Here is a 22,684-nt window from a genome sequence, read left to right on the forward strand (position 1 = left end):
GATCAATGGAGAAAGGTTATGTTTTCAAAAGAAAACATGGAATACATGAATATTTCTTTTTTAGCAACCAACTTTAATATATATACCTTGTGTATGTATTTATTTTGTCAAATATAAGAATTCCTAGCATTTGCCTCGTGCTTTATAAACATTTCACTTGGTGATGAATCATCTATTCGAACTGGATAAAAATAGTTATCTTTTTAGCACGAGGATGACCTATGTAGTTTTTTTTTTTTAATATGTACCTTTTCTATTTGTTTTTCAGATTCCTGAGTTCATTTAAGAGCATAGTCTTAAGAGAAAAGAAAGAAAAGAAGTGGTTCGGTCTTTGGAAGTGCTGTCTCCTTGCTAGCTGCTGCAACTGCCTGGGATTCATTTAATACCGAATTGATCCAGAACCCTCCAGTATGTTTTTGTGAGTGGTGTGGTGCTACGGTGCCCTGGGACGGGAGTGTCTGCTGTTGGTTTCCTGCTGCAGGAGGCATCATGGCTGCCTCCAGGACGGCCTCACGGTCTCCCCGGGACATCGCCAATGTGATGCAAAGGTTGCAAGGTAAGGGACAGAAATGTCAGGGTTCGTTTTGTATTTTTTAAGTACGCTTTCAATACCCGCTCAACTCAGGATCTTTGCAGTTTGTTTGCACTTTTGTTCAATGTTATGAAACTACAGCAAAGGATCACAAAATGACGTCTCTCATGCTGGCGTTTTGAGACTAGTCCATGCTGTTTGAAGATGCTATCTTTTTCATGTAGAAAAAAGACGAAGACAAAGCTGTTTGTTTGGTTTTATGTCTGCAGTAATGTGATCTTAATGGTTATTCAGTGTCCGGTTGGGAATTCAGTTATTGCCAAACTGCCCTTCAATCACCAATGACAGTACAGCACCATGACAGTGCACAAGGTTATCATGACGATGGTGACAAAAAATTGTACGCTATGGTCAAATAAGTCAACTAATAGTTTACTTATCCCAACTAGGAGGCCCTGAGAGATCTAGAAAGTCTTTAAGCAAAATGAGGCAAAGAGGTGCAGAGGATTAATGACGTGAGGGGATTAATGGCTGGTGGCTGCGTGCGACTAGAACCACATTCCTCACCTCTGCTCTGTCTCTAATAGCAAACTGTTTTAGAAGACAATTAGCAGTGAAATGTTATGGCGGCTTATAGATTAATTCACAGTAGTGAATTAAACATGCATTGAAACATGCATATTCTGTAAACCATAAAAATAATCATCTAGAGGAATATGAAAATGCTGCTTCCTTGTCACAGTCCTAATGCTACCTCTCCCCAACTTCAAATGGATATAAAAATATTCAAATATTATAAGCTTTTTTCCTGGTCTTTGTCAAGAGAGCTTAACGTAATGTTATAGGTTGGCCGTTTGTTTTTCTAGTATCTCTAGCAAGCGGTCGCTGCGGTTTTCCACCACGGCCATCATGTTAATCTCTCACAGTCCCGCTTTCTCCACTTATAATGTATTCGATGTGCATAGCAGTAATTTGACTTTCAAATGCAGATGAAACTCTGGATATCTGTGGCCCAGGGCATACTGTCAGCTATAGAAAGGCAGGAGCTGGGTGGACCTGTGAGTTTCTCCATGTGTATCCAGAGACCACCAATGTCACTGATGTTCCCACTGTCACGAGGCTGCCCCCCGTCCATCATCCTGGTTTGAATTTTTTTTTAAATTTTTAATGTTTTATTTATTTCTAGGAGAGAGAGAGACAGCATGAGCAGGGGAGGGTGGGAGAGAGAGGGAGTCACAGACTCTGAAACAGGCTCCAGGCTCTGAGCTGGCTGTCCACAGAGCCCAACGCGGGGCTCGAACCCACGAACGGCGAGATCATGACCTAAGCGAAAGTCGGACGCTCAACCGACTAAGCCACCCAGGCGCCCCGTCCTGGGCTGATTTTTAATGCTTCAGTGTCAGTGACACTTGTTCCACATTTATTGTTGGAAGATCTCATTGTCACACCAGAAAGAGCTGGTTAGATAAAAGAACAGACCCTCGCGGAACACGTGGGCGTAGACCTCCTCCATAGGCCAAAACAAAAACCGGAAAAACCAACCCTGAGGTGTGCACACAATGCCAAGGATCTCCAGTTTAAGTGGTGCATCTTTATTTGGGTAGATGGAATACTGAACTTGGAGTTCCATTTTTCTGTCTGTGTCTGTCTTTGCTATTTCCTGGGCACAAATTCCTGAGCCGTTTTGTGCCTCGGTGACTTCATTTACAAAAAGATGGAAAGGAAACTGCAGGTGCCTTACAAAAGTGTAGGGAAGATAATTAGGTAATAAAGCAGATTTTCCTCCGAGTTTATTAAATATGAAAATTCCCCAGATCACACAAACACACACATATGTGTGTGTATAGATATATACACACATAAAGGAAAATTGTATGTATATATATATATATATATACATACAATTGTATATATATATATATACACACTGTGTATATATACACTATACACTGTATATATACACTGTGTGTATACACACACACACACATAAAGGAAAATTGTACAGGGTAAATTTGAAAAAGATTAAATCAGAATCAGATTATGACTCTACAAAGTGTTTACTCTTTATTCTTTTTTTGGTTTGAATGAAATCTTTTTAGTAAGGTGGTGGTTAGGTTAAGAGGGGAGGGAAGAGTGCTATGCTGTTCCTCAGTCTTTTATTTTATTATTTCCTGTCGTGTAGAGATAAGTGATTTTTCCTGAGAAGTGTGTGGAGTAGGGGAAGGACTGGAGCCCCTCACTCCCATCCTACACCAGGCTTCTCCCAGTGCGTGTCCCATTTTAACATCTGTGCATTTCAGGACCCCTTGTAAACTGAAAGGTTGTCTGACTTCAGCTCAGGTCATGATCCTCACAGCTTGTGAGTTTGAGCCCTGCATTGGGCTCTGTGCTGACAGCTCTTAGCCTGGAGCCTGCTCTTAGCCTGGAGCCTGCTTCGGATTCTGTGTCTCCCTCTCTCTCTGCCCCTCCCCCGCTCACACTCTGTCTCTCTCTCTCAAAAATAAATAAAAAATTTTTTAAAACTAGTAATTTTATTACATAATAAAGTGACTATACTCACTGTATTAATTACTTTTTCCTTTTTAGTAAAAAGAAGAGTTATAACATGTCGTAAGGGTATCTGACAAATTTGGAACGATAAGCCTTCTACTGTTCGATAGAAGACAAAATTCCTGAGCACTAGATATTTATCATTAGTTTTTAGCATCAATTACACACACACACACACACACACACACACACTACTAATAGCAACAAAATGAAAGGTCTGCACTACCACAAGAGGCAGTGGACCTAACAGAATTTAACAGAAGGTGATTGCGTGGATGTATCTGTTAGCATATTGATCTGCTGGCTTACTTGTGCTGATTCAGCTGGCAAGTTTTGTGTCTTTGCTGCATTTCAGTTCTCATTGTGCGTCATGCAGGGGCTCAGAGCCCAAACAAGTCAGCCTCCCCAGACAGAGGAGATCTATTTTCTGTCAAGGGTAGTTAGTGTCTGTTGTTACCTGCTGGATCCTCCAAACCAGTGACCAAGGTGCTAATTAATGGAGGGCTAGCATTATTGCCCGGGCGATGAAGACAAATGAGAGAATATATTTGAGGAAAAAGAAATCTGTTAACTTAAATAGAACCAGAGTTGCTCTTTTTTTTTTTAATTTTTTTTTAAATGTCTTATTTATTTCTAGGAGAGAGACAGCATGAGTAGGGGAGGGTCAGAGAGAGAGGGAGTCACAGACTCTGAAACAGGCTCCAGGCTCCGAGCTGGCAGTCAGCACAGATCCTGACGTGGGGCTCGATCCCATGAACCGTGAGATCATGACCTAAGCGAAAGTCGGACGCTTAACCCACTAAGCCACCCAGGTGCCCCAGAGTTGCTCTTTTCAAAGTTCAAACCCACGAGGACATTTTTCTAGGATCCATTGTTCTTTTCTTAGATGATCCAAGTAACTGTGTTATTTTTACCCCTCTTGAGTTTTATTGTCATATCAGATCTGTGTATAACTAATAAAAATCATGTAGCTTTGAATAAGGGCAACTTGGCTTTGCTCTCTTGCTTATTTAGTTTATAACCATAACTGTTGACAGGTTTTCTGCTTTTAATTTTTATTTCTAGTGCTAGGAAATTGAAGCACATACACAGATTGCTACATAAATTAGCTGCTACTGTAGTAGTTCAATATTTCACCTTTGCCAATATTTGTGCTTGTTTGAGCATAATGTTTTCGGTTGGGATCCTGAATTATGGATGAGCAGACGGACTGCAATGCAGACTTTCATTTGCTCCTGAGAATAATGAATGTTTCTGTAACTTCCATCAGTTTAAGTATAACCTTAAAAGCAGATACAAGACAATAGTATGATACAAGAATATTAACATTTTAAAGGCACATAGTGTATATCTTTTCTGCTCTTTAATGGCCAACGGGATCCATTTCAAAGGTGGCTATGGAGTCATTTTAGTTTTTAGTCACATCAAAAAAAGTACAGGTCTGAACTCTTAAGATTGTAAATTTCTCTAAGATAATGACAGTATCTTTGTAAATTTCACCATGTTGCTACATAATGTTTGCTTAAAAGATTTGTTGAATGGCTTTTATCAAATACATTTTTTCATTTGAAGATAACCTATCAAAGTTTAAGGAATTTTAAGGTGACATATCACTGTTTGTTGCTGTAAGCCAGGGTGGCATCAATGTAAACTTATAAAGTAAGTGGTGAATGCCAGAGAAGATTCAAAATGTGCCTGCGAAGGTGTCCTATAGAGATCACTTTGATAAAAAAGGAGGATTATTGATTGCAAGGTCAAGGTTTTCTTTTTAAACCTGTGAATAAATTCAAGGCAAAAGAAATGAGAAAAGGGATAGTATGTATTCTTGGAGACATATCTATGAAATTTGCTAACCGTTCAGCAAAGCATAATCATGCCTCCCTCTAAAATGGCTTTTATGGTTAAACTCTTTTTTTGGTTAAATATGACATTTTCTTTACATCTATTATACTGTAAAATAAAACCTCAGACTAACAAAATATTAACTGAAAAGTAGAATCAACATTAGTAAATAAATAATGACATAATTTCCTTTAGTGTAACATTACATAAGCATCAGAGAAGGAAAGGTTTGTCATTTATGACGATTCTGATTTTTTTTGCAGTACCTTGAGAGATTAACCTCTAAATTTTATTACCATGACTCTTCTTATATTGTCAAAGATCCATTTATTGTATTTAGGATGAAATTCTCTTTTTGATTTAATCTCGTTCTCCCTACCATGAATGTTGTGTGCTAGTATGTCAAATTTAAATACTAAGCAAAACTCAGCACAAAACAGTGATCATTTATTTTTATTTCAAAACATCATGGTTAAATGAATCTTTAATGAATAAATGGATAAATCACAGCCCCTAAATAGACAAACTGAAAGTGAAATTAGTCAAGAGACAATGTAAAAGCAAAGGAAGAAACCAGTTAAATTGAATTCCACTTTATTTGCCCTCTTCAAAATATTTTTCTTATCTGAATTTTATTTTTAATCAAACTTGGGTTTTGATCATAAAGTCATTTTAAGGACACTTATCCAGCCTGAACCATAGCCTATGTGGAGCTCTCAGATGCATGTGTTGTTTTTTTAAACTTTCATGCTTTAAAGATATTTTTCCTTCTTAATGGTATATTACATGTTCATTTTACGTTTAAATGCAATAAAGTGTATATATTATATATTCGTATAATGCTCTGTCCTCCAAGCATTTCTGTTTGCAAAGCATTTTTACCTATCACGGGTTATGAGAAGGTACCTGAGGCTTCAAGATCTTCAAAGGGCTGCAAAAATATTGGCTCTCAAATAGAAAAAGGAAACTGCTAAAACAAAATTAACAGAGGTTTAATTCTCTCTCTGCCTCTCTCTTTTTCCCTCTCTCTCTCAAAAATAAATTATTTAATTTAAAAGAAAAGTGGGGGGTGCCTGGGTGGGTTAAGCATCTGACTCTTGATTTTGGCTCAGGTCATAATCTCATGGTTCATGAGTTCGAGCTCTGAATCAGGCTCCAGGCTATCAGCTTGAGATTCTCTCTCTCTTTCTTTCTCTCTCTCTATTGCTCAAAAATAAATTTAAAAAAACTTAAAAAAAATTAACAGAGGTTAACAAATGCTATAATTATGTCAACTAGTCAAATGTAAATCATCAATTCAAAAATTATATTACGTGTTGATATATTAAAATATGCAGTGTGGGTACACTTTATTGCTATTGACATAGTATTATGGCAGGCTTCTAAACCTAAAGCAATCGAGGCTTACAAATAAAACATAAAGCATTCTTACCCATTGCTTTCAAATTAATTCCTTTTAATATACCAGTTAATTTTGTCACTCCCATGATGAAAACCTTCCTTGACCTCTTGACCTCCCTGTTAAAGTACCAACTTCTTGGCTTGCCTTCCTTATTCAAACTACATCTTAACTGCCTAGACTTTGTCTCCTCTAGCTCACCTACCTAGCTTCTAGATATCTATGCCACTACTTGCAGTGCTTTCAAGATGCCCTGAGTCTTCTGTGTTCTTTCGGGAATGAGCTTTCTTGGCTGCTCCTAAAACCTGATGTACCTTCAAGGCTCAACTTAAATTCAGCCTCCTCCATGAAGGCTCTGTTGCAGATATAATCAGAAATTCTGTCTAAAGCCCTTTAGCACTTTGTACCACTATTATAGGAATTATCTAGTATTGCTTTGTGTTATGTTGTATGTATGTGGCTAATCCAACCACTCAGAATAGAAACACATTGAAGGCAAAAATTGGGTCAAATTCACATCAGTGCCCTACACATTGACTAGGCAGTACATTTCATAATGTGGATACTTCATAAGTTTTTGTTGAGTGAATACAATATAAATATGTAATATCATATTGATTTTCAGTGGTGGAAGCAGGGCGACCAAGAAAGAGGTAATTCGGGTAAATCACAAGAGAGATTAATATGGCTTGGACTAGATACTAAGCAGTGGAGGGGGGAGAGAAGTGGTAAAAATATAGATAGATTGTGAAAGTAAAGCTGAAATAATTTTCTGATGGATTGAATGTGGTGTATGAGAGAGAGGAAAGAAAGTGGGCTCCCTCATATTTCATTTTGAAATGAGATAAGACAAAAGATTATTGGGAACAGGGTTGAGGGAACTCAAGAGCTTTTTTTGGGTGTATTACATTTTGGAAGGCTGGTGGGTAGCCCAGAAAGTGGCTAAGTATGACTGTAGACATCAAGGGAGAGAACACAGCTGGAGAAGGCATTTGGAGATCCGGAGCACACAGTATTTAAAGCTGTGGGGTTGATCGACACCACCCAGGGAACAGGGACAGATAGAGAAAAAAGGTTTGAAAGTCTATGCAACGTTGGTGGATGAGGTGGTGAAGGAATGAAGAGGGTCTCATGTATGAGATTGAGAAGCTGCAGCCCATGTGGTAGGAAAAAGAAGAAGGCAGATCTGGAAGCCAAGAGAAGAAAGGATTCAAGGAGGGAATGATCAATTATGTTAATGCTGTTACCATTCTTTTTACGTTCGTGCTTGCAAATGTTTATAGTATATAAAAAGATTATGTGTTTGTATGTATAAATATCAGACCTGAGTGAGCCAAGTACATGTGCATATAGTTTCAAATTCATTTCTGGAAGAATAAAAGCATAGCCCTGCGCAGTCCCCATACAGAGTTGCAAGATTCTTGGAAGTTAATTGGAGAAGAGCAATTCTTTAAGAACTTATTAAATGTAATTCTGTACTTCATGTAGAGCTCAGTTGAAAATGCGTCCTAAGAATAAAATGCCTCTCACTCTGGCCCTGATAAGTCCTACAGAACTGGGGGCCCTGCTGTGAACTGACAGATGGTCCTCATGAGAACAGTTGTTCCCACTGATGCCAGTTTGTGTGTGACCATTGCGTCTCAGTGCCTTCCTTCCTTGTGCACCTCCTGCCCTCCGAAATCTCCACTTGCACCCCTTGACATAATTTTCCTAGGTTCTTTCCACGTAACAAAATTAATAGCATTGCTCTGTGTTTTGGAGAAAATCTGCAAGGAGTTAGTGTCAAGTATTTTCATTGCTTTGGTCATTGTTTCATTAGTTCCTCTAGGGCGTAATTTCTTGAAAAGAGAAAGTATGACATTGCAAGTACTTGGATTATCTGAAACATGGGGAGGACTCTGGGATTGCCTCTCCATCAAGACTGGAATGGTACCCTTCCCAAAAGTACTGTACCTGAATTTGGAAAAACTGTGTTGCATTGAGGAAAACTCACTCACATTATTAATGTATAATTTAGGGTAATAGATACCTATAAAGAAAAAAATATACTGGACTTTAAATTTCATGTGATAAATCTCTTCTATATCTTTTTAAAAATGTTTGTTTATTTATTTTGAAAGAGAGAGAGGATATATATGAGCAGGGGAGGGTCAGAAAGAGGGAGAGAGAGAGAGAGAGAGAGAGAGAATCCCAAGTGCAGAGCCTGACTTGGGGCCCAATGCAGGATCGGTCTCACGAACTGTAAGATCTTGACCTGATCTGAAATCAAGAGTCAGATGCTTAATTGACTGAGCCATCCAGGTACCCCAATTACTCCTATATCTTAAGAGCTTTACAAAAATAGTTCATGTTCTGAGCAATTATTTTTCTCTTTTATTGTCTTTCTAATTGGGGCTGATGAGAATATTGACAGATTCTTTACATGGTGTTTGCACCTACATACAGAGCTCCTGACCTTTGTATGACATCCTATAATTTAATTACGCAATTATTACTCAGGTGTTCAGGTCATCATGCACTCATTTGAACAGTTAAGAAGTTATGGTAGAAGGATATATACAGCTTTGTCATAATGTTGAGAATAGGCAAATCATAATTTTTTATTTGTTTGTTCTCAAATAAATGAATGGAAATATCTGGGAAAAGGAGAACTTGGCAACTTTCTAAAATAGGGTCTGGGCCGAATGATTTATGTAAGATTTTTGAATTCCTGAGATATAGTGAAGTTTGCTTCAGAATTTTTAAAATGGTTTCTATGGTAACTTGTGTTCTTTTTTCCCCATTATTCACAATGACCTCTTGCATAAAAAAAAAAAAAGAACAATTCCTTCCTCTACTGATATTCATCTTTCATGTTTAGTAAACATTGGTCTCCACCCATGTTTAAAACAAATTATTTACCTTGAATTACACAATGGTTCTCCATTCTTTCGGTTTCTCTCTCTTGAAGTGTCACCAACATTATTCACATGGCTTTTTGATTGCTTTTATCTGTTTATTCTTTATTATACTACTGACTTGTTTACTAATTTGGGAGAAAGTTTCAGATTTCCAGGACTTATCTTTTGTTTTTGATGTTGCTGCTATTATTATTTTATGAGCCACAGTGTTCCTTTTGCCAAGAATTACACTAGTTACATATTCATGGCCTACATATTCAAGTCCTTTACTTTTCTCAGACTTCTTATAGATTATATCATTTTATCCAACTGCGGTTGATAATGAGCATTATCAGTAATTGAACAGAAAATGTTGACTTCTTACCCAGACACCTGGGCATAAAACTAGACTGTACCTCTGACATTGTAACAAGAGAGATTTTTCAAATACAACTCTGATTGGGTCCTTCTCCCTGTTTAAAAGCCTACAGTGACTCATCCTAAACTTCAAGATAAATTCATCACCCAAAAAGGATCTTCATGCTCTGACTGCTTTTCATCTTCCAATCTTTGTTTGGGATCATCTTCCACAGATTAAATCATGGTGTTCAATGATCTGAAGCATTTCTAGTTTTGTTGAGGCTAACTTCTGTCTCACGTCCATGTCTTTTCATGTCCTCCTCTGCCCCCCCAACACCCCCCCNCTCAGACACTGGTTCTTCAGTGAAGCCCGTCCCAATACCTCCAGCCAAAGTGAAAGGATCCCTTCTTTGTACTTTGAACATGCTTCTATTAAAGTATTGTCATATTGATCTACAATGGTTTCTTTCTTTCTGTGTCCCATTTGAATATTAGAACCTTGAGGGTAGAGGCTTTTACCTTATGCAACTTTGGATATCCAGTACTGAGCACAAGAATTTAACATTTAGTAGGTACTCAGTTCTTTCACATGTACATTCCTGCATTTAACTTATATATTTTGAGCATTTACTGTGTCCAAGTCCTCTGACTACAGGTGTGAACATGTAGAGTTCTTATCCTCATAGGGCTGTAGTCTACTGAAGGGATGTGATAATTAATGAACATTTTATAAACTTGGTGATATAGAGATCATGATGGTAAGTGCATGTTTGATGAATAAATTTAATATCCACAAAAACATGCAGCTGGAATTAAGTAAATTGACCACAGTAGCAGAATGTTTAATGGTCTAAATTATTTTCATGTTATCTTTTACTCTGCCTGCATTGAAAACACCTAGTTTTTTGTTTGTTTTTGTTTTTTATATAGAAGATAGTGTCATTTACATTGGAAAGGGACTTATAGTTCATAATTTGATATTCTGATTTTATAAATGAAGTAACAGAATTCTAAAGCAGTGAAATGATAAGCAAAGGTCATAAGTAGGTATTTGAGGAACTCCTAATCTCGGACAAAATTGAGGGATAATTCGATATTCATGCATTAGTGGGTATTCCTTCAAGGTTATTCTTTTGGAGAGTTGCTAATGATCACTGGATCGTTGTGGATAGGAGGCAAGACTGGCTACATGATCTTTTTATTTGGCTCCACTATAAAACAAACCTGTGTGGCCCCTTTGTTCAATGGTTATTAAGAGTAACTAATGTGCAGCAGGGCATTAAAGCATATGTGGGGCCCATCTTAATGTAGAGCCCTGGACAGTAGTCAGGTCACCCGCCTATGAGGCTGGTATTGACGAGGAGACTTTGGAACATTTGAGAGCCTGATGACTTTCGGGCCATCATGAAAGAGAAATTAAGAAGTGGGAAAGGATGAAGTGAGGAAGCAAAACATCAGAGCGCCCTTAGCTATTTCAAAATAGCAGTTGGGATCAGTTGGGTCTAAAAGGCAGGAGAGAAGAGGAGGACTCTCATCTTCAGCTCAACACAAAGCTAGTCCTCAGGCGTTGCTGGTACCATTTAGTCACCTGCTCTACGGATTAACACCCTTGGGGGCTGTCACCTGCAACCTTATCTTTCTAGGTTCAATATAACTTTCCATAAAAATGAATCATGATCTCTTAGTGACTTGAATTTGCCCATACATTTCATCAGAGTAAAGATCATTTTGAATATTAATTATTTTACTATCCAGTTTTCTACCAAAACCATTTAGGTCATACTAAATAACCATAAGAAACTAGCAATTATTTTTTCTTATTTCTGGATATATATTCATGCTAATTATATCCCTTTAATTTCTCTGTCCTTATAATTAGTAACATGCAGTCAGATTTTTAAGAAACGTGATATATGGCATACAAAAAGATTTGTTGGAAATTTTTTGTTTTGATTTCCTCTTAGTGAAGTTGTGAAAAATCCTTAAAGAGTGCATTGCTTTTGTGTTTATAAGTCAAAATGTGTGAAAACATTTAGTTGTGAAAGCATTGCCAAGTTCATGGGTCTCCTACAAGGAGAGTAAGATATTTTGAGATCATTTTATGTCTGAATATTATGATACTTCCTTTTTATGCATATTTACTTTTGAGAGAGAGAGAGAGAGAGAGAGAGAGGGAAAGAGAGAGGGGGACAGAATAGCCAAAGCTGAGCTGTCAGCACAGAGTCCGACACAAGGCTTGAACTCAGGAACTGTGAAATCATGACCTGAGCTAAAGTCGGATGCTCAACCGACTGAGCCACCCAGGCACCTATGACACGTCTCTATTTATATCATTTTGGTAGGTAGACACCTATGCCTACTTAATGAATTTAATAAATTAACATAAAGTGCTTTATATCTGACTAGAAACATGTATATACAAATAGCACTCTTTAACACTTTCTGTTTGGTTTTAAAATATCTGTTTTCTATAACATACATGCATCCCATCTCTGTGACAAATGGCTCCTTTTCAAAATAATAACTCCCCAGCACACTAATAGATAAACAAAGAAGGAATGTTATTTCTGATATATTTTAAAGCTTTGTATATCTTCATTTTTTGATACTTTGTACTCTTAAAAAGAATGGTTTTATAACTATATTGAATCTTTTTCTTTCAATTTTTTTAATGTTTATTTTTGAGAGAGAGAGTGTGAGTGGGGTGTGTGTAAAGAGAGAAGGAGACACAGAATCTGAAGCAGGCTCCAGGCTCTGAGCTGTCATCACAGAGCCCAATGTAGGGCTTGAACTCACAAACTGCGAGATCATGACCGGAGCTGATGTCAGATGCTTAACTGACTGAGCCACCCGGGTGCCCCAACAATATTGAATCTTAAAGATACTTTTAGGAGTTTAATATAATTACAGCAATGATTACATAAAGCTTCTAATATCTATAAATATTTGGAAGATGGCAAGTTACAGTAAAAATCTAACACTGGCTATTTATTACCCATAAAAAGATCTGCATTTTTTCAGTTTCCTAAGTGATACTTAATAGTTGAAACCTAAGTGTTCAGGAAGACTTACAGAATCTCACAATTTTTGAGGGAAAACTCTTAAATGATCAAGTTGTCTAAGTCTGATTTTAAGAATAAGTGATTGAGATTCCTAAAGATTAAACTTTAGTTTAGATTCCTAAACTTAGACAAAGTCACGCATTTAGTTGAAGCAAAACGGGACTAGAGTCTATATTATCTGATTCTCTGTTTTGCAGAATTTTCCCCTCATGATAAAATTATATAGTTCCATACTAAACATTGCCTTTTCAGCTTGGTTTTGAGATGAAAAGCAAGACTGGTGTTTAGTGTGTGCTTAGTTTATGTAACATTATATGCATTGTATTTACCTCTAATTAGAGCACTTAATTACAAATAATTGGAGCTGTTCAGGGCTATAGTCAGTATCTTTCAACTTTGCAAAATATGGCAAATATTCACTAAATATTTGTTGAATGGATGTCAGGTTAGTAAATTCAAAGAGAAAAGAGAGGTAGAGATGAGGGGGAGGAAGGAGAGAGAGGGAAAGAGAAAGAGAGAGAGAGGTTTAAAAACCAGTTCATCATGGGGCGCCTGGGTGGCTTAGTCGGTTAAGCGCCCGACTTTCGCTTAGGTCATGATCTCGCAGTTTGTGGGTTCGAGCCCCGCGTCGGGCTCTGTGCTGACTGCCAGTTCAGAGCCTGGAGCCTGTTTCAGTCTGTGACTCCCTCTCTCTCTCTGACCCTCCCCTGCTCACGCTGTCTCTCTCTCTCCTAGAAATAAATAAAAAAACATTAAAAAAAATTAAAAAAAAAAAAAAAAACCAGTTCATCACTTCATTGGGTGTTCCAAAGATTTCTCTGTAGGTACAGCGGACTTGCTATTGTTACTTGAACTGATAAATATCACTTACTAGATTATAGGATAGAATATAATGCTGTTTGTTCTCAAGGGTACATTTCTGAAACTATTGCCACGCGCTTGATGAATTTATTTGCATGTGTGTGACCTTTTGTCGTGAAATGAATGCAGGAATGAGTGACAGTTCAGCAGATATTCCATTCCTACAGCAAATGTAAATTGAACACTTCCTGTGCTCCAGATACTGGGTTAACCGTCAGGGATCTAACTCTGAAACTGACAGTGGTGTCCTGGCCCTTTGGGAACTTCGAAGCCAGTGACCAGGTTGTAGCCATGATTGAAGAGTTTTGCATTGAGTCACTCTGGACAGGGGACGGAGGAGCCTTCGGGGGTCGGTTGAAATTTTTCCTGGGTGGGCTCCACACGGTCCCAGGAGCCTCGCTGCTGCGCTTGTCCTCTGACTTGCGCACTGGCCCTTCCTCACATTAATTCTCATGCCAGGTTTTAGGAACTAGGCCACATTCTGACAGAACTGCCAATGAGCTCCCCTTCCTGCCGCACTCCAGATGGGCCACTGGGTTATAGACAACAAGCTGTGGCTCCTTCTCCCTAAGCCACTGCCAAGCCACAGACTGAAGACGGAGGGTCGAAGGCTGCTCACTTCCTTCCCTGCAGCGCATCCATAATGTTAACCTGTTCTTCATTACACTAGGGAAGATTGGCTGGTGTTCTGGGTCCAAGAAATCTAGGAAGAGTAATTATTAATTATTACTTTCCTGAACTTCATGCTTTAACTTTGGTTTGGAAATGTATGGACGAGTTGAATAGCACACTCTACCCATTTTATTTAAAACCAAGCACTACTCTAATAGACACACATACACATAGCTCCAATAATAATTTAAAAAAAAAAAACCTTTTGAATTCGTGAAAGTCCTAAGACTTAATTGCTGCTATAAAAATATCTTCAAACATCTGCCTTTAGAAAAGTAAAATTGCTCTTATGTCCCGAACTATAAAGAGAGTCTTTCTGCCCAGAAAGCTCTGTGCAGTTTCAACTTACAATTGGTTTTAATTGGCTGAGTTACTGATGCCTCAAAAAATGGGGTTTTAAGAGAGAAATAAGGAATCAGACAAGTGCAGACCCCTGGACTGAAGTGCTGTAATACATTTCTTCTTTGGCAAACTTGCTTTACAACCAGCTACACGTTAATGTGAGCTTTTATATGTTTGATAAAGAAAGCAATTTCCTGTTATCCAAAATAGCTTCTAATGTGGGTCAGATTATTGATGCAGAACGTTAGACACTACCTTTACATTTCAAGGACAGTCGGTGCTTTGAAGTATCAAGTGGCCTTTGTTTTAAGTTTAAGGAAGGAAACATGAATCCAATTCTTCATTGCTAGTTAGCTGTTTAATAATTTAACATAGAACATATGATGCCTAGAAAATAGATTTTATTATTACTTCTTTAGCCCCATAGGCTAAAAGAAATGAGTCCAAATGGAGAGCTAGTAGATTTCTGTATTTAAGCAAACATATTCTTCATACATTATTGTGGTTGTTTTTAGCATTCTGTCAGTGAGATTAGCCAAACAATATATTAGATAGGTTTCTGATTTGTTTTCCAAAATTTAAATAGCTTGCTTTCCCCAAATTATACAAATAACTGTTTATTAAAATTCAACCAACATAGGAAAGTATAAAGAATGAAGTGCTAGTCTTTCCAATATCACTACAAAGAGAGATAGATAGATAATAGAAAGAGAGAGAGAAAGAGAGAGAGAGAGAAAGGGAGAAAGGAAGGAAGGAAAGAAAGAAATGATTTTGGTGGACATCCCCACCCCCCGCCCCGCCCCATCGGTGTACACACATACAAATGAGGGGTAGGGCTTTCACTGTGGAATTCTGTTTTGTTCTGGGTGGGGTTTTTAAAATTTTTTAAAAAAATATTTTAGTTCTGAGAGAGAGAGAGAGAGAGAGAGAGAGAGAGACAGTGTGAGCAGAGGAGGGTCAGAGAGAGAGGGAGATACAGAATCTGAAACAGGCTCCAGGCTCGGAGCTAGCTGTTAGCACAGAGCCCAGTGTGAGGCTCGAACCCAAGAACCATGAGATCATGACCTTAGCCGAAGTCGGACACTTAACCGACTGTGCCACCCAAACGCCCCTCACTGTAGGGTTTTTAATGGAGCAATATATTGCTCACATCCTCACACATTATTAAAAACTAATCTACAGTGACATCGAATGGCTAAAGAATATTCTGTTTTAGATAAGCACTGCTGTTGGTTTAACCAAGCTTCTACTATGTCTAGCTGTTCACTCTTTTAGGTAAGACTGATAATCCTTTAAAACAGGATGCCTTTCTCTCTGCATTGAATTTTATTTTAAGAAATAGAGAGTGAATATGAGATATTTTATGACTTTTAAGAATCAGTTTATGGGGTGCCTGGGTGGTACAGTTGGTTAATCATCTGACTCTTGGTTTCGGCTCAGGTCATGATCTCATGGTTCATGAATTCGAGCCCTGTGTTGGGCTCTGTGCTGTCAGCGCAGAGCCTGCTTGGGATTCTCTTTCTCCGTGTCTCTCTGTCCCTCCCCCACTTGCGCTTTCCCTCTCTCTCTGAAAATAAATAACAAACTTAAAAAGAATCAGGTTTATAATAATTTTAATGAACAAGTTCCTCCCCCACCCCAAAATGAGATTGTGAAAGTCCAATAGTCATTATCAGTGACTTAAAAGTTTGAATATAAGTTAGGATAATTTTCCCATTACTTGTGGGGTATTTTTCCAGTGAATTCCCCCACTTTTTTCCTCAGAAACAGTAACACTACCTAACCTGGAAAGTGTAGTTCTGGTGTCCCCACCCACTAGAAAAGGGAACATTGCTGTCAGGAGCTGACGCTTCCTTTCCTTTGATCAGACTGATTCCCATGTAGCTAAGGGCAGAGCCATCAGCCGTCATTTCATATAAAAGGACACAAACACTGTTGCAGAATAACACCACTTGTGCTGTAATGAAGTTGAATTTAGTCCATAGGTGTAGAACGTAACATCGAAATGTGAATGCTGGCTGAAACAAGTCTCCAACTCCCATGTAATATGCAGGCCATCGAGGTGTTGGAGTTTTATTTTCTGTTTCCTTGGATCACCCAGACAACTAACTGTCTCAGCTCTCGGTTTCATGCTGTGAGTGGGAGTGAGAAGTTGTGGGAAGTCATGAAAATAATAGGCGCCAAGATGCTAAAGTCTTGCCTCATGTTCCTGGCAATAGTTATTTCACCTGCAGAATAGTTGCCTTGCTCTGAAGCACATGGATCCCTTTCCCTGCTGGCCCTCCCGTAGCTGCCCCTGTGTTCTGTCTTGTCTCATGTTTACTTCTGCTTTGTCCCTTAGCTTATGGTTAATGGCCACCAAGGAGCCTCCTCTCCCTCCAAGTTGGCACTCCTAGTAGGACTCGGCCCTCCCTCCCTTCCTTCTCCCCAAATAGTAACTACTTAAAGCTCGACAGGTATTAACCAAAATAAAAAAATTTAAAAAAATAGCAGCTCTGGGTCTGGTTTCAGATCATAAGGAATCTTTATTTATATCCAATTTGTTCTAGAAAGGATTGAAAATAACAAAAATGCATACAACCAGATGCAATTTGTTTTTAAAGGAGGAAGTGAACAACTTAGGCCCATGGAAAGTACTAATTAACATCGCCTTTGTTCTTGGCTTAGCAGAGACGTGCCCAGATTTTTCTGAGAGTTGAGAGAGTTGGGGTGGTGGGGGAATGGAAAGTGGAGAAGGTCAACTGAGTATCTTATTTCCAAGTTGTGTATCTTATTTCTGAGCTGAGTATCTGATTTCCAAGTTGCTTACTGCAGACTTTGACATCAATCTGAGGTGTATAAGCACCGACCAAAATGATGGGAATCAAGGGGTGAGACAATCCAGGACAAAGTGAAAGTGGCCAGTGAGCCCTGGAATGAATTTCCAAAGTACAAGTAGCTTTTTGCACACAGCCTGTGACTGATTATAAAGGGAATGGCATGTAATCAGTAAGGAACAGATAACCCACCGCGCACACACGCTCATTTTTGAGATGTTCTCACATTGCCCAATGCTTAGAGCTCATTCTATAAACCATTTCTCTCAGTGATGTCTACATTCCATTCCTGTTGGAACTATTGCTAAGCCTAGTGATTCTCAGATCACTTCCGGTCATGATTTGTAATCTTTTCTGTGGGGGTTGGAGGTGCCCCTCTGCTTAGAGCTTGCACTCCATCTTTACTATGTAGCTGTTCAGCAGGGTTGTATCTCTGGGCTCTTTGTCCTTTGGGAAAGGAAAGCATTTACATCCTTATCCTGCTGTGATTTTCTGACCTAGTTTAGGCTGTTGTCTTTTATTTGCTTCTGTTGCCTCCACCAGAGATCTCAATGGCATTGATTACCAAAATTCCACCTCAACCTCTTGTTCCCTTTTCTGTGGTTTGTCTAAGATATATTGTTTAGCTTATGATTAGGGATGAATACCCACTTAGGTGAACCTCAGTTTCTTCAATTAAGTTAACCCTGTGGCTCGCAAGGTCTACTGTTGTTCACGGTCTTAACAACTGGCACAATTATCTGTAAATCCTGCACCTCGATAATCAACACTTGCTTGTCTTCCTTCTATGTCAGATATTTAACTCCCTATCGAACGTCTATCAGTGTTCCTGTTTTTGGTATAAGTGAGTGCTCCCTAGCTTGGTGTAAATCATTAGAAAATACCTTGTATATTAAATGGACAGTTGAATGAACAAGTCTTCCTCACCTTGGACAGTCTCAGACAACCTAGGACCAACAATGTCATTCTTATTCACAAGTTTTCTTTGGTGTCTTAGATTTGGTAGGTGATCTATCTTCCCCAATTATTTGATTTTAGCCTTGCAACTGTAAGGCAATATAAATACATGGGAAGATTCATAGTACAGTTTCTATTAAGAAAAGAGGGAAACTATTTTTTCATACCCTCAGTGGGCATTGCATTCCTTAGTGAATTATCATTTTTACTTTACCATGGCTATATTTAAGTAAGAGCTTTTACTGTCATGATATATAAATTCATATTCAGAATTTCTGAGAACTTTACAGATTACGTGTTTTTTCCTTTATGAAATAAAGAGCCATCTAGAGAGAAAAACTTTCCACCATTGATTCCAACTCCTTTGCCTCTCAATTTCTCAGAACATCAAGGAGAATTTAGACTGCTAGAGGGCAAAGCCAAGAAGAAAGAGGGAACCAATCATAAGAGATAGAGCTAAAAGATCGTCATTAGTTCAAAGAAAAACACAGAGGCAAACTTTCAGCAGATTCATTTGCTTCTTCTTCTTCTTCTTATTATTTTTTAATTATTTGCCAGAACTTTTCCCACAGGGGAGAAAGTTACTGTAGCTTCTACCCAGTTACGTCTACCTAGTCACGTCTGATTCTAAACTTCTGCATCCCATTCTCCATATAAGGTAAAGGAGATGCTAAAAAGATATTTTTGTTTGTTTTTGTTTTCTTTTTAGGAAACATTTTTGTTTTACCCAATGATTCCCATTTACTAGCCATTTAAATAAAAATTATTGCTTGGATGGTACATTTTATACTCTTTTGTCTGAAAGAATGCTATGCAAAGGTGAGGTTTGTTTGGACTCTCAGTTCTCTCTCAGATAGGTGGTAGCAGCTGTTCCTTGTCTCCTCTCGCCATCTGTTGTCTTGTTTTGTCACCTCTGCTATGGTTTTCACCACAACACGTCTATCCTCTTGCTGTTAAACTATTCATCTTTGTTACTATATGTGAAGTCTCAGGGCCTGCCAACTGCTACTCCATTTAATACAGTGGTCAGTCCTAGCTAATATTACTGGCCTATGCTTCCCTTTCCTGCTGTGAAGGGAGAGACATTTCAAATAAATTACTGAATGTTCTCAAGCCCACAATTTTTTGGGATTCAACCCAACTAACTCTTTCCATTATCCTATTGGGTCTTATGTCTATACCTACTTTATCTTCCACTTCTTACCTACTGGTTATTGTTTTGTGTATTTAACACTCATCTGTTGACCTATAATACCTTAGTAGAGTGCCAAATATACAACTGAATGCTTGCCATTGCTTTCTGGGGATAAGCAGACAATAGAAGGCATGGTGATGTAAATAAAAATAATAACCCTAAATATACTCACTTGACTCAAGTGAACCTGACCAATGGATTTTAATTCTTACCATAGACAGGCAGTAGAAATTCAGTTTTGTATATTATCAGTATTGTGATCCATAGTTTGGAGATTCGTACCAAAGGAATTGACCAAGGTTCATGTAACTGTTTGCAGTTTATTCATCCTGTCTGCAGATTCAGAGGAAAAACACTGCTGTATCTTGTTGTGGTAAATGATGTCCAGAGTACTAATTCCAAGATGCATGTCTATCTGATGTTTTAAAATAAATTTACCTCCATATGCTTCAAGGGAAAACATCATGTTGTTCAAAACGCAAAAATCTGTTGATTTACTAAAATATCTAGAATCTTCCAGCACAGTGCATTTAAATGGGATCCACCATTTCACATTCAATGTGATAAAAGTCCTCGTTTTACTCCTTTAGGAACCGAAGATATTTTTAGTTCTTTGATCTGAAAGTGTCACCTGTGTAGAACTGCTCAGTATGTCAAGAGAGGGAAGTTCTGGAAAGCCTGTGGGTGTGTGATAACCTAAGGCCATCAGATAAGTAGATCCAAATAAGATTGCAAAAACCAAACAAAACAAAAAAACCCAGATGCCCCAAAACCCATTCTTCCTCTTCTGAGCACTTAATACAGCAACCCACAGTGATATTTTCCTTGGCAGGCTTACAGAGCATTTATCAGCCCATGGGGTCACCATCTAAAATTTGTGATAGTTTGAGAGACTCAGAAGGGCGTGGATTTACTGCTTTATTTAAAGAAATTCAGAATGATAATTTTTGTCCCCTAGGAATTTTCATTATTGAAAGTATTAAATAAACAGTAAACTTTCCTAGGTTGGGTTGCTTATTTATCTTCAATGAAGCTTGAAATCAAATCCCTATGTTTGCTCTCTTTTTATTTTTTGAATATTGTGGAAGACTCAGAAGAGGCCTCTGATGTCTTATAAAAGACTATGACATCGCTTGAAATAACTAATGATTCTGGTTCTCTCTGTGACACAGATGAACAGCACCAAAACATCTGGGTTAGCAGAGAAGAACTACATGAACAATAACACTGTTAATTATGTTGTAAAAGCTCTTGTTGGTCAGTGTATTACCTGTCAGATATAGATCAGTTATTGCATATATATGTATATATTACTGATGTTTGATCTACCTGATTCTTTCTGTGTAAAGCACAGATTTACTCAGACTCTTAAAAGCTGTTATTAGCTATCAACAGTGGTGAGTAATTACTACCTTGTCCCTTCCTCTTGTGTTCTACAAAGAGTAAGCTTTCTTTTAACCTCACAAACTCAGAGTATAACATGTCCACACGGTGCTATTTTGAAAATGCTGAGCCTGAAACCATGTTTATTTTGGGGTGTCTTACTGCTAAGACACCATTGAGTTTGTGAAAAGTTGACCAAAGTGGTCTAATTGACTAAATTATTTAAAGAATAATCTTAATATTTTGATGTGTACATCCAGTTCCTGAATCCGAACTCCAAGCCTGAGCTTCTTCCTGTAAGGTGTGTGATGACCTAAGGCCAGGAAATATTTTAATAAAAGGAGAGTGCATTTGCTACCACTTCATCAACCCAATGGTTCTACTGAGTTAGAGGGAACTCTTGGATCAAGTCTCAGTCTCAGGAAAGAAAAAGAAGGAGGAGGAGAAGAAGGAGAAGAGGAGGAAGAGGAGAAGGAAGAAGAAGAAGAAGAAACATGCATATAAAAAAATCATCTCCATATAAAGTGCAAATGACATGCAATACCATAGTTGCCATAGGGACTCTGAAGGAAAAAGGAAGTATTTGTAAAGGAGAAAACCTTTCCATTTAACTGTAAACTACATTACATATTCAAGCATGCATTTTGCTTCCCCCCCCCCTTTGAATATATTCCTAATAATTACGACAAAAGAAAGAATTCCTCACATGTGGCTGGTTCCTCTTGTAGAGGCTGGCCCTCTACAATTGGATAATAGTTGATATGCTTCCTGGAGCTTGTGCGTACTTACTCTGAGCACAACATCTCTCTGAGCTACTGAGTTAAATCCAACTCAACAGGTATTTATCTTGCACTTGCTAAACCACATAAATTTCATAAGGTAGAACATTTGAGGGAGAGAGGAAGATACTTTTGAGAGCTTAATTATTGGCACATGCGTGTCTTTTGATGTTTAGAAATAAATTTGTCTCCATGTACTTAAGGGGACATGTCATGTTACTCCAAAGTCAACTGTCTGTTTCTTTATTAAAACACCTGGAGCTCTCCAGAGCAGTGCATGGAAAGGAAATGCACCGGTTCACATTCAACTTAAGAAAAAATCATCCAGGGACGCTTGGGTGGCTCAGTCGGTTAAGCATCTGACTTCAGCTCAGGTCATGATCTTGCTGTCCATGAGTTCGAGCCCTGAGTCAGGCTCTGTGCTGACAGCTCAGAGCCTGGGGCCTGCTTCAGATTCTGTGTCTCCCTCTTTCTCTGCCCCTCTCCCACTCACTCTCTGTCTCTCAAAAATGAATAAGTGTTAAAAAAAATAAAAATCAATCATCTGTGTTGCTAAGATTTAAAGAAGATGGTAGGAGTGGTATTATTGAACTTTATCTATCAATATGATGTCTACATTTTCCCTAGACACATGGAAGCACTCTTGTTCTGAGCACAGACGTCAGGCAGCTTTTGCCTGTGCCTTTGTCTGCACCTCTATAGAGAACCAGTTCTTTATGTCATAAACCAGTGCTCCAGCGAGTTAGAAACATATAATGCCAAATTTACATAAGGCCGTCAAAATCAAGGGAAGATAATAGGAAGGAAGTTCTCTATTCAGTTAATTTTTAAAAGCTTTGTCTTATGAATTATCCACAGTGTCACTTATCCACAGTGAGGAGGATATAAGTGAAGCAGTCCTATAAAATCATGCTTCTTGGAGCACCTGGGCGGCTCAGGGGGTAAGTGTCAGACTTTGGCTCAGGTCATGATCTCACGGTTCGTTAGTTCAAACCCTGCGTTGGGCTCTGTGCTGACAGCCTAGAGCCTGGAGCCTACTTCGGATTCTGTGTCTC

General features: G+C 38.4%; 1 protein-coding gene across 1 annotated transcript in view; it reads left to right on the forward strand.

Annotated features, from left to right (window-relative positions):
- The first annotated feature begins 489 nt into the window (after nt 1–489).
- Nucleotides 490–22,684, forward strand: part of SYNE1 (spectrin repeat containing nuclear envelope protein 1) — a 457,258-nt gene continuing 435,063 nt past the window's right edge. The window contains exon 1 of the mRNA XM_077775982.1: nt 490–556. Coding sequence (XP_077632108.1) covers nt 490–556 — 67 coding nt within the window. The remainder of the gene's footprint in view (nt 557–22,684) is intronic.

Source organism: Crocuta crocuta, unplaced genomic scaffold (assembly GCF_008692635.1).
Source record: "Crocuta crocuta isolate KB4526 unplaced genomic scaffold, BGI_CrCroc_1.0 scaffold25, whole genome shotgun sequence".
In the NCBI taxonomy this organism is placed as follows: domain Eukaryota; kingdom Metazoa; phylum Chordata; class Mammalia; order Carnivora; family Hyaenidae; genus Crocuta; species Crocuta crocuta.